Source organism: Hylobates moloch, unplaced genomic scaffold, assembly GCF_009828535.3.
Source record: "Hylobates moloch isolate HMO894 unplaced genomic scaffold, HMol_V3 SCAFFOLD_12, whole genome shotgun sequence".
NCBI classification, from domain to species: Eukaryota; Metazoa; Chordata; class Mammalia; order Primates; family Hylobatidae; genus Hylobates; species Hylobates moloch.
Window position 1 is genome coordinate 81,293,723 of NW_026652287.1, and position 16,625 is coordinate 81,310,347.

The 16,625-nt window shown below is 34.9% G+C and overlaps 1 protein-coding gene across 17 annotated transcripts in view; it reads right to left on the bottom strand.

The window, feature by feature from the left end:
- PPFIA2 (PTPRF interacting protein alpha 2) overlaps positions 1-16,625 on the bottom strand; it is a 497,171-nt gene that overhangs the window by 116,357 nt on the left and 364,189 nt on the right. For all 17 annotated transcript variants that reach the window (XM_058424785.1, XM_032170842.2, XM_058424778.1 and 14 more), the window contains 3 exons: positions 10,197-10,418; positions 1,717-1,863; positions 554-688 (listed from right to left, as the gene is read on the bottom strand). In XM_058424785.1, coding sequence (XP_058280768.1) covers positions 554-688; positions 1,717-1,863; positions 10,197-10,418 — 504 coding nt within the window. The remainder of the gene's footprint in view (positions 1-553; positions 689-1,716; positions 1,864-10,196; positions 10,419-16,625) is intronic.

Genomic DNA, 16,625 nt, shown 5'->3' on the forward strand with positions numbered 1-16,625 from the left:
GGCATATTATACATAAAATTTTGAACATTCTTCAGAGTATTACTGATTTTAATTTTCAGAAGAAATTACAACTATAAAGCCGCTTTCTGATTTTTAATTGTTTTAGACCTCAGACTTTTATAAGTCTAACTTCCCACTTCTAACAAGTTTTATACTGTAGTTGGAGAGGAATCAAGAAGTTATGATATTTTCTATACTTCTAATAGCAATTGATGTGAAGCCTGTTAAATTGTTATGTCTCATATAACATTATCGTTTTTTGTTTATCTCCAGGATTATTATACAAATATTACCATGGAAAATTAACTATAACAATGACATGAAATTGTACTTGCTTTGTTAAATAGGCAGAGGGATCATCACATTTGTATAACAATTATTCCTGCTGGCATAAATATGTATGACAAGAAAAAAATTAACTTAATAATAGATCAATATAATAAAGATTAAATAAACTTAATTTTCATAAAGGCTATAGAAAATCTTTATACATTTCGATTGCCAGTCCTTTCTACAAATATATCTAGGTTGACCAGTTGTTCTAGTGCAGTACCTTGGTTAGGGCTGCAATTCTCTGAGCCAGTTCAGCCTCTACTTCAGGCAAGGTTTCAGCCTTTCTCATGGTCTGCTGCAACTTTTGTTCAGCTAGCTCAAGACGTTCTTGTAACTGTCTGTTTTTCTCTTCCATCTGAAATGGGAATGGGAGTAGAGACACTTAAAGAGTCAGAGTTTGGATAGCAAACACCGGTCGACAGGGGCTTTGCACTTCAGCCATGATTCTAGATTTAAATCAGCCACTACCACACCTAAATGTGCAAAGTGTTGATTGTTGTCTTGTTTTCATATATAGCTTATCTGTTTCCTTCATAAATTTCAGCACATTAAAACAACGAAAAAGCTCTTACCACTGGCAGCAAAAAGGAAAGAAATTACTCATGAGTATACATTTTAACAAAGGGAATATAGGTCAGTATTAAGACATCAGATATACCACCATAGCAAAATATTGAAAATCATGGTATTTAGACTGGAGTGGGAGAGGTAATGTAGCATGATGATCCAGGCTCTAGAGATAAGGTTGGCAAACATTTTCTGTAACAGGTCAGATAGTAAAAATGTTGGGCCTCGTGTATCACATGGCCTCAATCCCAAATACTCAACTGTGTTGCAGCACAAAAACAGTCATAGACAACGATTAAATGATTGGCCATGGCTGTGTTCCAATAAGACTTTATTAACAAGAGCAGGCAACCAATAAGCTTGGCCCACGGCTATAGTTTGCCTGTTTCTGCTCTAGAGCCCAATAAACTTAGTATTCCATTATTGGCTTTGCTGTTTAGTAGATGTATGATCTTGGGAAAGTCTAACTGTCTCTGAACTGTTGTGTCTTTAGTATAATAACACTACCTACTTCATAAGTGGTGGTTAGAATTAAGTGAGGTAATACATGAAAACTGTTTAGCACAGATTCTGGCTCATGCCTATATGAAAAGTAAATCAGAGTCATTATTTGTATTATTATTAAGACAAATAATTTATCTTTCTAGAAAGTAAATTTCACACTGAAAATCGTATTTGTTTTGCTAGAGAATTTCAAATTTTAGAGAATGATTACTCAAACATCTGTCAAGAAGTACCCTGTTTTATTTACTCCCTGTTTTGTGAGAATGATGAGAATGCATGGACCAGAAAAAAACCAAGACAGAGATACTGAACCTGTCGTAGGATAGCTTCTTTATTTGCTAACTCATTTTCTAGTTTATCATTCATGTCATGTATGGAGGTAGATTCTCTCTGAGCACTGAGGTAACGCTTTTCAAGGGTTGTAATTCTTTCTTCCATATCTTCCTTTTGTGCCATGGCCTACGATTAAAATAAATTAAAAAAAGCAAATCAGATTCTCATATTGTTTAATTATTGTCTTGTTAGTTAAATAAAAATGAAACATAAAAACTATTGCATTCTTGAAGTAAATACTCATTCCTTTCTTTTCATTGAACGAATGTGAGATCGCAGGTGCATGTTCCCAGCTTAGCTGTCAGAATTATTTGTGTATCTTCAGGTAACCAAAAGCTTTCTGCTGTCTAAGAATGCAATGGAGTAGCTTTTGAAACTGTCTACTGTAGAATTGGCATTCTTGTAAGAGAAGTGGCAGATAAATTAGTTCATTATGCAGTAAAATTAAGTACAATTATGAGTAGAGTTGCAAGTCATAAAATTGTTAAAATGGTGGCTACAGTTCTAAATTGTAAAGCAACCTTCAAATAGATAACAAATACCATCCGTATTCTTTTTTTTTTTTTTTTTTTTTTTTTTTTTTTGAGACGGAGTCTCGCTCTGTCCCCCAGGCTGGAGTGCAGTGGCGCAATCTCGGCTCACTGCAAGCTCCGCCTCCCAGGTTCACGCCATTCTCCTGCCTCAGCCTCTCCGAGTAGCTGGGACTACAGGCGCCCGCCACCACGCCCGGCTAATTTTTTTGTATTTTTAGTAGAGACGGGGTTTCACCGTGGTCTCCATCTCCTGACCTCGTGATCCGCCCGCCTCGGCCTCCCAAAGTGCTGGGATTACAAGCGTGAGCCACCGCGCCCGGCCACCATCCGTATTCTTATCTTTACATTAAGAAAGAGGAACTCCGTGGTTAAAAGGGCAGGCCAAAAAAAAAATAGTACATTTGGATCTTATTTACAAGTTTACCAACTGACTTAGAAACTTAGCCATTTACCTAGTTATATATGTTTCAATTACATAAGAGTTTAAAGAAGTCCAAGAACACATAAATATAGGAAAAAATCAAGTTCAAGTGGAGAAAATCATGGCATTGATAAAATTTTAAGCAGTAATTTTTAAATAATCAAATTTATAGATAGTAATATGGAGATAATTTTACCTTACTCAGAGCTTACATGGAAATTTATTGGTAGTTAGATAACCTACTTTATTGACAAGATGTTGGGGGAAAATCAAGTGCAGAAGTGAGGCTCATTGGCCTGGAATGGTTTCCTGAGAATGTGGGAAGCTTCTTTGTATAAGGATCCTGGAATTGAGGAAATGGCTATAGTTTCCATATCTTATTATTCAGAATCATTTCATCACTTAATCAGTGCCTTTGTCACTCTCCTACAGGGTCCAGAGCCAGTCGTGTCACATATAATAATCAGATAAGCAGACAGCCTTTCTTCTAATTTTCTTTCTTTTTTTTTCAGATGATAACTCTAATGAAAGGATAGGTTGAATAAAAAGTAAAATAAGGAATAAAATAGATAATGTCCTAATCTAATATAATAGCAAGACATAAATTTTGTTTAAATAAAGAGAGAAAATACCAGAAGTAGTGGATAAAAGGGTTGAAATTAAGAATTTCAGGGAAATGAGATGAAAACTTGAAGTGAGATGCTGTGTGTGTTTATACATGTACCATATTTATACATGCCATTATTTGACTTTGAAAATTTTTATATATATAAAAAATTAAAATTAATTAAAAAGTAATAGATCAGCCAGAGGTGATGACTCACACCTGTAATCCCAGCATTTTGGGAGGCCAAGGTGGGCAGATCTCTTGAGGTCAGGAGTTCGAGACCAGCCTGCCTGGCTAACATGGTGAAAACCCATCTCTGCTAAAAGTACAAAAAACTTAGCTGGGCGTCATGGCACATGCCTGTAATCCCAGCTACTCAGAGAGGCTGAGGCCTGGGAATCGCTTGAACCTGGGAGGTGGAAGTTGCAGTGAGCCGAGATCGCACCACTGCACTCCAGCCTGGGCCACAGGGCAAGACTCCATTTCTGGAAAAAAAAAAAAAAAAAAGTAATAGATCCACCATGAAACTCATCATGTTGTCCCTAGTCTCCTGCCCACCCACAAGTTAGCTCTCTCTCTTGTATTTTTTGTCTTTTACTCTCCTTACTTTTCCTCCATGATATTTCTAAATGATCATATTGCTTCTTGGTTTCAATACTTTTATTTCTTCCCCTCCATCTTCAGGGTAAAATCTGAGCTACAAAGCCTAGAAAAAAGTGGTTTTGTGACCTGATACTTCCTTACTTCAGTGTACTGGGGCTAATAACATCCCCCCAAAATCCGTGTCCACTCTGAACCTGTGAATGTGACCTTATGTGCAAATAAGATTTCGTTGACATAATCAAGTTAAGATGAGGTCACACAGGATTAGGATAGGCCCTAAATCCAATGACTGGTGTTTTTATAAGGAGGGGATTTGGGGACACAGAGATCTACGGGGAAGAAAGAGGAAGTCAGTCAGAGAATGGAGTTATACGGAGTTCTACTGCTACCAGCCAAGAATGCCAATGATTGCCAGTAACCATTAGAAGCTGGAAGGGGTGAAGAAGAAATCTCACTAGAACCTTCAGAGAGAATATGGCCCTGCTGAAACATTGATTTCAGACTTAAAGCCTCCAAAACAGTGAGTGACTAAATTATGGTTGTTTTAAGCCATACAGTTTGTGGCAATTTGTTATGGCAGCTTTACAAAACTAATGCACTCTGTGACATCATGTCTACCTGAAATGTGTTCTGTCTTCTTTGTCTAGCTCAATCCTACTGACCATCAAGACCCAGTCAAAAGCTACTTGATTAATTATGTTGACATTAAAGTGCAAACATAAAAAATTAAATTTAATCTATGAATTCAGCAAAAATTAGCCAGACTAATTTTTAAGAAATATTATACTCATACCCCTAGATTTTAGGTATCCCAAATAATGCCTACTATTTAAAAAGCTTTTTATTTTCACTTTTGACTTTTTCTACTTTACATATTTTTTGTCTCAATGATGGTAGAGTTTTTATCTTAGAGGATCCCTTCAGAGTGCTTAATATTGTATTCTGTCAGTTTCATTTGCAAACAGAACTCTGGGAAAATTTTGTGGCCTGAAGAGAAAAGTCTAAAGCTAACCTGTATAAATAAACTTCTTACTAAATTTTAACAGCAATAAAATCAATAAAAGGCATACACACATTTCTCAAGAATGTGAGCATTGAAGTAGTACATACTTGCTCCAAATGCTAGTTTGAGACACCTACTAACTCTGCTATAAGGGATCAATATTGGTCACCTTTTCTGTGCTTCACCTTCTTCATATGTTGTGTGGGTTGAGATTCTAATATGTAGCACATAGCATTGTTGTTAAGAATCAGGAAGTGCTTTGTATGGTGTCTCATGTAGAAAACACCCTCGATAAATAATAGCTGTTATTTATTATTAATTACTATTATGTACACAATTAGATGATCTCACTCTATGATATAGATTACATGCAGGAATTTTTGCATTTTGTAATTTTGGTCCTACATTTTTTGATTCTGTGATTCATGTGGGAGATTCAATTTTTAACTGCAGGCTGTGTTGCCAAAAATAAACTGGATTTACAAGTCAGAGAAATAGCTTTTCCCTCTGTCATTTGAAAAATTCTAAAAGAGGAAGCTTTTCCTAGTCTCTAAAACTTGCTACCTACAAAAAAATGAGAAAAAATAAAGATTCAATGATCTCTTGACCTGAAGTTCATGTATAAATTGGATTTTTTTCATATTTAATAAATATAACTCACTGGTAATTCAGATCTATTAAAGTGAAAAATATAACTACATGTTTCAGATAATAGAAAAGGCAACACTGAGATGTATTTAATTCATTTAATCACATAGTGAAATTCTGAAGAACTGTTAATAGGAAGTTGGAAATACACGATGGTTTTATTCACACAACAAAATGTAATTAAAATACTCCACTGAAAATTTTAGTTACTGGCACAGCTATGTATTTGATATATCATTATCCATACACAATTAATAATCCTTTTGATTAAAAACTGGAGAGATAATCCACTTGTATGAGATTGTCTATTTTTCTATTTGAGTGCTGTGTCTAGCTTTAATCCAACTCACGTATTCTTCATAGGTCAAAATCAATTTAAGGAGTTTTGTTTGAAGACAAAATGTAAAATGAAAGTAAATTTTGGATAGATTTCTTTTTTGACAAAGAAAAATTAGAAAAGTATATTCTGAAGCCATCAGTGGAACATATTTATAAATTAGATTGGTGCAAAAGTAATTGCAGTTTTTGCTATTCAAAGTAATAATTCATTTTAGATACCTTAGAATGTCCTCACATGTAAAGCAAATTATCTTCCCGTTTTTTATTATATGGTTGTTTTTTCTTGTTTCCTAATTTTTACTCAATTATTACAACAAACGTTTGTTACCTGTACAATTTATAAATCATACTATGCTAGCAATGCTATAGGAGTACCAAGAAAAAGGAGCTTATTTTTTTCTACTAAGAAACTTGCAATCCCTGGCTTATGCCTACAATTGCAGCCCACTGGGAGGATGAGGTGGGAGGATCGCTTGAACCAGGAATTTGAGACCAGCCTGAGCACAATAGCAGGACCCTGTCTCTACAAAAAACACAAAAATTTTCCAGACATCATGACATGTGCCCTTTTGTCTTAGCTACTCCCAAGGCTGAGGTGAGAGGATTGCTTGAGCCTAGGAGTTCGAGGTTGTAGTGAGCTGAAAACACTACTGCACTTCAGCCTGGACAACAGAGCAAGACTCTTTCTCTAAAATAAATAAATAATATTTTAAAAGAATAATTAAGAAAAGGAAAAGAAACTTGCAATCCAGTTGACTCTGTGTGACCATAACCCAGAAAAATATTATTCAGGAAAATAAAAGCTTTAAGTGCTACATAATTTGTTTTTTAAGTAAGTGATTTTCACATCTTCTTGCTTATTGAAAAAAATTGATTATTGAGAGGACAGTTATATTGTAGCTGCATTTTATGATAGTTGCTATCACTGAATTATTTATTATGCTGTGTTGATTTTGGAAGCAGTTCATAGTGGAAGAAGCACAGGTTTTGAAGCCATGCTGATCTTATTTCTCTTCTGTGCTGCCGAGGAAAGAACTGCATAGATCTTTGGAAAGTTACTTTACCTCACTGAACCTTATGGGTCTCATCTGAGAAAAATGGAGATAATAATTAGCATTGCCCCTTTTGCCAGTTGTGAGGAATTTGAGAATTTCCATGTAATACACCTGTGATAGTTTTCACATGTGACTCGTCCTTAAAAAATCCTTCATAAACCATGGGCCTGGGTCTTGAGACCTGAATATTTCAGAATTAGTTTATTTAGCTTTCACAGTGCTCTGTGTGTGTGTGTGTGTGTGTGTGTGTGTGTACAAAAAAAAAAGAAGTGATGCATCCAGTAACGCAGGCTGAGTGTAGGCCCTTTCACAGGTTTCATCAACGCCATCAGTTCCTACAGTCTTGCACCTGGCACTTTACAGTTTTCCACTGCCAGCCTGGCTCTGAAAACATTTGTGTTTGCAACCTCCCTTCAAAGGTGGATGATGAGAGATATTCCTTTCTCAGGAAACTCTTCTAAAATAGATACGTAGAAATGATGGGGCTGATAAGAGTAGTTGTATTTTAAAATAATTCCACATGAAAGGAGAATGTTTTGCCCATTAGAATGGATTCTTAATAAAAGAACACCTGGCATCAGAGGAGTGACATTTTCCATCTGACTGGGTGTTTTGTCACCTACATTCAGAGGGTATTAGTATCAAGGAGTTATTTTTAAATAGGCAGTAAGAAAATGGGAATTGGATGTTGGGCCTTACCTATAAGTGATGCTGGATTAGATAAGCATTAATAGAGCAATGAGTACTAAAATGAAAGGAAATCATTTAAATCTCCAGAACCAAGAGAATGAAGATGGAAAGAATGAACAACAGATCAAGAAGTGAGCCCAGTGATTTGATAGCCAGAAATCCTAGTAATTCCTTAACAGTGATACAGAAGAGGGGTTAAACTGCCTTTACTTTATGAATTCTCTGAGTTTGAATTGTGAGGAGTAGTGAAGAGAAGAGATGCATCCATGAACTATTAATTCATAAAAAGTTGTATCATTATCTGTGCTGCAGTGGAGCAGTCTACCACTTCATGGTTCATCTATCTCTTTTATGTTTTGTTTTGTTTTGCTAGCAGGCATTGTCGCAGTACATATTCTGGTATCATTCACACCTTCTGATATTTACTTATAAATACCTATTCTTTCAGCAAAGATTTTTTGAGTGCCTATTATACAATCAATAGCTGCGCAGGTTCTCTGAAGACAGCAGTGAACAAAACAAGAAAAAAAAATCCTAGCCCTTATAGATGTTTACGAATAGTTGGGGAGGGAGGCATATGATAACTAAGTATATCAATAAAATATACATTGTGTTAGGAGATAGAAAGTCCTGTGGGATAAGCAAAAAAAGAAGAAGGAGAGTGTATATGTGTAAATAACAAGGTCAGGGGACATTTCACTGAGAAAATAACATTGAACAAAAGGTAGAGAGAAAAGAAAATGCAACAAAACAGGTCTGGCTTGCTTAAGAGGTCACTCCAGTTGAGCAGAGCATGTTAGGATGACAGTAGATGATCTCCAAGAGGTCAGGAAGGTGGTAGTAGAGAGATTGTACATGGCTTCTAGACCACTGTAAGGGTTTTGATAATAGTGTAAGTAGAATAGGTAGTCATTAAAAAGTTTTAAGCAGAAAAGTGACATGAACTGACTTATAGGCAGGCTGCTCAAGGTGCTGTGTTGAGCACAGACTGAGGTGAGCTGAACGCATGTGCAGGAAGACCAGGGAACAGACAACCATTGAAATAATCCAGTGAGAGAAAGTGATTGTGTAGAAAAAGCCATGAAGATTCTGAGAAGAGGTCCCACTATGAATATTTTGAAATTGTAGATAACAGGATTTACTGCTGAATCAAACCAAGTGTGTGAGGGGAGAGATCTTAAGGACAGCTTCAAGATTTTTGGCCTGAGCAACAATAATAATGGATAAGGAAGACTGCAGGAGGATCTGGTTTGTTGAGAAAATATCAAGAAAAGAGTTTGAAAATGCTAATTTTGAGATATCCCTTAGTGACTGAGAGAGAAACATCTGGAAATCAGGAAAGAAGGACAAGCTGGAGATATTAATTGGGAATCGTAAGATGATGGTGGCTTTTGGAGCCATGAGACTGCAGAAATTCACCAGGGAAATAAAGGTAGGTAGAGAAGGGAAGGCGCTCCAAGGTGGGGGAGGAGAAATAGCAGCAGTAAAGGAGCCTGCGATGAGGTAAGCAAGTAAATACGGATGAAAACCAGGAAAGGATAATGTGCTATTAGCCCAGTGAAGAAGTCCTCTGGAAAATGGATCAAGTGCTTCAGACAACTGAGAATTGAACCTTGGATTCAGTAACGTGGAGGTCAGTAATGACTTTTATGAGAAGAGTTTTGGTGGAACAATCAGGGAAAAAGTAAGATACAATTTGCTTACGAGAGAGTGGGAAGAAAAGAATTGGGCACACAGAATAGGGCCAACTTGATGAACAACTAGCTAATTATATACAAAAGATACTTTTAAAAAATAAAAATACATTTAAAAGAATATGTAAAAACAGAAAAGGTAAAAAGTCAGAAAACACAATTTCCACAAATATAATTTTCTTTTTAGTTGTGACTGAAAAGGTGAAAAAGTGAAAAGATTCTAAACTTTCACTTTAGCAGGTAAAATGATTTGGCAGTGTTACAAATTAAACATCTTCTAGTATTTTTCGTAGTAACTTAAAGTACTCTCTTTTTTCACTTGATATTAGCCAAGAGACGGAGAAATGACTAAAGTACTCATTTTTTTAAGTAGAAAAAGGGATGTTATGTCTAACAGGAATTCAATATATAGACATAGAAATGTTATGTTATACATATGCGTCTATATGTATATTAACAGAGATACATTCACCTTCATGACACAAAACCAAAATAAGCAATGGAACAATTTAAAGTATTTTTGTAGTATTCCTATATACTAAGAATATAGCAATTCATGATTCATACACATATCTAGAGTTATTTAAAATTAAAGGCTTACATTTAAAAAATTTTATTAACAGCTTCAGAATATCTTTGTTATATCTGACCCTTGACAGCACAAATTTCTTTCCATATATATTTAAAGCGCTCATGAAGTAAACTATGTTTGCCCTATTGAACAAGTTTCATAACTAATATAATACATGCCAAAATATGGTCTTTTGAGAAGTAAAAAGTGTATGGTCATTACGGGAAATTATGGAAACAGTATCTCAGAAGCAGCATTCAGAAATCAAAGACTGAAAGTGGCATGAATCACTTACCTCCCTAATGTCCCTTTGATACTTGGTGTTCATTTCTTCTGTTTTAATGAGATCTTTTCTTGCTGTCTCTGCTTCCTGTTCCACCTCTCCCACTCGGGAAGAAAGGGCTGCTAAACGTTCTTTCATCTGGGCCATTTCATAGTTTTGCTTTTCAAGCAATTCTTGTAGTTCAACTATTTGACTAGTTTCATCGGTTGAGTCTATAGAACCATTGGACAAACGCTGCAGAAACAGAAAAAGAAATGGCACTTAAGAATTTTCATCTTTAAAATTTAAAATAAACTTAAAGAAATTAAACTGACACTGCTTTCACACTGAGAAATAAGAAATTCTGAAAAGAACTAGTTTTGCCGAAAAACTAAGTTTCTAAGGAAACTGTTAATTGACATTAAAATATGAAGGCAGATCAGTAATTTTCAAACAATTTAATAGATGTATTTGAAATGGAAACTATGTTATGCTCTCTCTATATATAAAACATAGCATAAAACACTGATGTATCCCAAACATTTAAGTGTCAGCTACTATTTTATCAATTTGATATACAATTTATTATTAATTTACAATACTATAACACCACACGTTATTTTTAATTAATAGGTAAGGACCTATAAGGTGTGCAATTTTAAAATTTTTCTTCAAGATCCCTTGTAAATCTTTAAGTTTTATTTTCAATGATGCCCAGAAGAATAACTTACCAAATATTTTTTATCAAAGATTATTCCTTCTGTGAATCTGACTTAGCTGGAACAAACATATAGTATAGAAAAGTTTTTTATCTATATTGCTATTAACATAAAATCATGTGTGCACGCAACTCACAGGAAGGAGGCTGAAAGGGGTTAAATATTTTGAGAGGTGATTTTTCTTCTTTCCGAAAGGACTGCTTAGAAACCAGGGTTTTCTAAAAGTATGTCTTCAGAAGTATGCCCTACAGCTAAAGTCCAAAATATATAAACAAATCAAACAACTCAATAGAAAGAAAATAAAACCCCAGATTAAGAAACAGGGAAGAGACCTGAATAAACATTTCTCAAAAGAAGACATACAGATGACCAGCAGATACATGAAAAAATGCTCAATACCAACAATGCATCAGGAAAATGCAAATTAAAACCACAATGAGATATCACTTCATACCTGTTAGAATGGCTATTAGCAAAAAGCCAGTAAGTGTTGGTAAGAGAATAAGAATGTGGTAAAATGGAACCCTTGTACACTACTAATAAAAATGTAAATTAGTATAGCCACTACAGAAAAAGGTATGAGAGTTCCTCAAAAAATCAAAATTATCATATGATCTAGAAATCTCACTTCTGGGTATATAACCAAAGGAATTGAAATCAGTGTGTGGAAGAGATATCTGCACTCCCATGTTCAATGCAGAATTATTTACAATAGCCAAGAAACGGAATCAACTTAAGTGTCTATCAATGGATGAATGGATAAAAGCGAGTGTGGCATACATACACAATGAAATCCTATTCAGTTTCTAAAAAGAAGGAAATTCTGTCATTTGTGACAACATGGATGAACCTGGAGGACATTATTCTAAGTGAAATAAGCCAGGCACAGAAAGACAAATACTTCTTCACCTCGCTTATCTGTAGAATCTAAAAAAGTCAAACTCATAGAAGTTCACAGAAGAATGGTGGCTGCCAGAGGCTGGAAAAAAAGGATAGCTGTGATGAGTTAATGGGAGATATTAGTCAAAGAGTAAAATAATTCAATTATACAGTAAGAATAATGGCCTATTACACAGCATAATAACTGCAGTTAATAATAAATAATACATTGCTAGAAGAGTAGATTTTAAGTGCTCTCACCACAAAAATGATGTGAGTGAGGAGTGATGGATATATTAACTTGATTGAATCATTCCACATTGTATACGTATATCAAAACATTACATTGTATCTCACGAATATGTACATTTATTATTTGTCAATTAAAAATTAAAAGGCCTGGTGTTGTGTCTCACTCTTTTAATCCCAGTGCTTTGGGAGGCTGAGGCAGGAGACTGCCTGAGCTGATGAATTTGAGACCAGCCTGGGTGACATAGCAAGGCCTCATTTCTAGAAAAAAATTAAAAAAAAAAAATAGGGTGTGGTGGCATGCACCTGTAGTGCTAGCTGCTCAAGAGGCTGAGGCAAAAGGATGGCTTGAGCCTAGGAGTTTGAGGCTGTAGTGAGCCATGATCATGCCACAGCACTCCAGCATGGGCAACAGAGCCTTACAGCATTTAAATAAATAAATAAATAAATAATAAAAGAAAAGAAAGTATGGGCTGTATGCGCTGGCTCGCTCTTATAATCCCAGTATTTTGGGAAGCCGGAGTGGGAGGATCACTTGACGCCAGGAGTTTGAGACCTGACTGGGCAACATGGGGAGACTCCATCTCTAAAAAATAGAAAAATTAGCCAGGTGTTGTGGCACACACCCATAGTCCCAGCAACTAGAGAGGCAGAGGTGGGCGGGTTGCTTAAGCCTAGAAGGTCCAGGTTGTAGTGAGCCATGATTGTATTAGCACACTCCAGCCTGGGTGAAAGAGTGGGGCTCTGACCAATAGTAGTAGTAATAATAATAATAATAAATAAATAAATAAATAAATAAAAGTATGCTCCTCAGCCTAGCTACATTGGAGAAGTTTTGTAGTGAGGACAGTGCAGCAATTTGGGAGAAATAACTAAGAGAAAAAGAACATAAGTAGAAACAGAAAGTATGGAGAGAAAATACAGAAAGTACAGTCATTTCTGCTCATTTTTAAGCACTTGTTTGAAAACATGAATTTGTTTCAACATGATAGATATATTAGAAAAAAATTTCAATGTAATGCAATTTTTTTTAATATGCAATTTTGTTCCTAAGAAGCACTGGCTAAATACAGAAAACCACACCTGGCTGAAACAAGCCACATAGGAACACATAAAATGCACACATGCCCATTCCTCACATATCTAAAACTGACCTTAATGCCCCATGTATGTCACAAATTTGCCCATCGACACCTGTGTTACAACTTTCTGATTTCAGATACCTTTCCTTCTACCACTTCACAAGAAATGAAGGCCTTTAAGTCTTCTAACACTTCCACAAGCAAACTTCAGCTCTTTCTTGGGAAAAAAAAAATACTTATCACTGTATTTGTGCAATTTCCAACTATTTAACAGGTGTAAAACTGTGCTACCATTTTTATTAGCTTTTTTACCTTTATTTTAATGTGACACTGATAAAGTTTTTAGTGTTGTGCCATAAACTTCATTACCCCCTTAAGCCCTGTGTTTTTTATTGCACAATATTGCATAGCTCATGATATTTAGGAATGAAATGACACATAGAGCAGAATGGACTATAGAAGAATGAGAAGAACAGAAAGCATCATAAAAGCAGTGAGAAAGATAAAACACAGAGAAAGGAAATGCAAGCAAATGGCAAGAAGTACTGTAAGTCCAATCACCTAATACAATGTGAGAGTGTGGAGAAATAGCTGAGCGAATCAAAATTGAAAGAGCAGAGAAAGATAGAGACAATTGCCTTTTTAAAGTTGACTAGAGGAATTTCTCAATGTGAGAAGGCAGAAGTTCTAACAAATCTTACACTGGTCTAGTTACTTGTAGACTGTATACAGGATTTGAAGATATTTTAAATTATGGCAAAACTCCTCTAAAATTAGTTATCATACCTCGGTTATCTCAAATTTGGAAATAACTGACTGGCAATTGGTTCCACCCGTCTTCCCTAATCCAGATCTTGGGTGCTGCCTAATGATTATAAACTGGCCTTTCTGAGTTCAGTGTACAGATAGCTGTGTACTGTAGAAGTTCACAATTCCCTTCCTCTAAGAGCAATTCCCAGAGAAATGTTCAGCTCTGATTCTTCAACCAGCAATATTTCCAGCAGAAAGGGGAATAGAGACTCTCAAGGGAGATGTGATTAATGAACTGCAGTACGCACGCCAACATTCCCACATATTCGTAACAGCACTTACCCCTTTTATTAAATAGAGTTTGACACCCAAAATACAGTAGTTCTATGTTCAGATATGGAATGATATCTTCAAAGAATTAGGTCTTTAGATTCAACTTGTATGTTAAGAGAGAATTTAGTAACCAACAGAGATTCCTTGGAAATAACGTTTACATACTATAAATAAAAGTACAATGCAATCATACTAAATAATTAAATTCAAAAACACTTCTTAAAAATAGAAGAAACTATTGTATTCTCGGGGTAAACAAATATAACTTGATATGTTTGTACAATGAAAACAAACATATTACTGATCTCTCCAATAAAATGAATGAATCACAAAAACATTAAGCTGAGAAATAGAAGCTAGATACAAAAGAGTACATAATGTGTGATTCAATTTATTTGAAATTCTAGAAAAGATCATCCTAATCTATAATGGCAGGAAAGCAGATTGGTTGTTGCCTGGGCTGGGAGTTGGAATGGGGGAGTTGGGGTTGACTTCAAGGGGGCATGAGAGCACTTCTAAGGTTTATGGGAATATTCTTTATCTTGATTTGGGTGTTTACGGAGGCACATATACTTATCAAAACTGACAGAATTGTGCACTTAAATTGTATGTTACTTGTACATTAATAAATTTGCTTAAAAACCTATAAAAACCTTGAAAAATAAATTTTTATTTTGTAAAATGTTTTATAGAATTGAAAAATCATATTTAAGATTCTAGAGCTCTAAAGAATTTTGGAGAAACTGAGACTCAGGTAATCACATAGAGGTGATCTGAATTAAAATGCAGAACTTTTATTCCCAGTTCAGTTCATTTACCCTTTACTATATCGCCTCTAATCAGAACATTTAAATCAACAGGATAAAATTATACACGATGTATGGTATAGGCAGGTACCAAGCAGGTACCAAACATCCACACACCATTATATATGTATATCACTCACACACCCCCAGCCCCAGACAAATTCGCTGTTCTGGACTTTTCACAGAAGTGGAGTCGCTGAACATGTGTTCTTTCGTGACTAGTTTTACGTACTGAGCATGATGTTTTTGAATTTCATTCAATATTTTATATATATATATATATAATATTGGTAAATATTTATTTGGTGCAAATGAATGATATTTATTTTCTAATTTGAAAAATGTTCTAATTCTGTGCACCTGTGCTCCATTAAAGTCTTGTTAATGCACTTAACAAGAAAATTGCATACTTTTAAATGGGCTCAAGGTAAGAGAAATTTAACTAAATATAGATAGTAATCAGGCAATTAAAATAAAACACTTTTAAAATGTTAAATTTTTAAATTCCATTAAGCAGTAAATGTTCACTGCATAGTCTTTATGCTACTGTGTTGGAATTACCCATGAGAAGATTTTAAAACTCTCAATTTTTATTCTGTAGTGTTTATCAAACTTGTATTTGTAGAAAATATATAATATTTTATTTATTCTCATTACCTTAAATATATCGTATGGTGAGCTTACTGTGTGTCTTAATAATATCAGAATAAAAAGTCATATTAAAACTGTCATTTATATCTTAGAAAAAGATCTTGTTTTTGTTCCAAACTATTGTTGACTTACCTTTAAAATAAATATGGCACTTTAATTTAAATGACAAATGGCTGTATTAAAAGTCAATACTTATTTTAAGCAGCTTTACTGGGATATAATTTACACACCATAAAATGCACCCTTTAAACATAAAAAGTTCAGTGGAGTTTAGTATACTTACAGAGTTGTGCAACTATCAACGTAAGTTAATCTCTCATTTTTTCACCCTTAGTGGAAATCTCATAATTATTAGCAATCACTCACACACCCCCAGCCCCAGACAACCACTAACTACTTTCTGTCATACAGATTTGCTGTTCTGGACTTTTCACAGAAGTGGAGTTGCTGAACATGTGTTCTTTCGTGACTAGTTTTATGCACTGAGCATGATGTTTTTGAATTTCATTCAGGTACTGTAGCATGTTATCCATACCTCATTTCTACATTGATGAATAGTATTCCATCCTGGGGATACATTACATGTTATTTATATATTCATCAGTTGAGGGACATTAACATTGTGTCCACCTTTTGGCTACTATAAATAACTGCCATGAACTTTTATGTATAAGTCTTTATATGGACAAGTGTTTTCAGTTCTCTTGGATCGATTCCTAGAGTAGAATTGCTGGACCATATGACAATTCTATCTTTAACATGTTGAGGAAATGTTTTCCAAAGTGGTTGCACCATTGTACATTCCTACCAGCAATGTATGAGAGTTCTAATTTTCCGCATCTTCACCAAAACTTATTATTGTCTATCTTTTTATTTCAGCTATTCTAGTGGGTGCAAAGTGATATTTCCTTGTGGTTTGGATTTGCATTTCCTAATAACTAATGAAGTTGGACATCTTTTCACGTACTTAGTGTTCATTTGTATATCTTATTT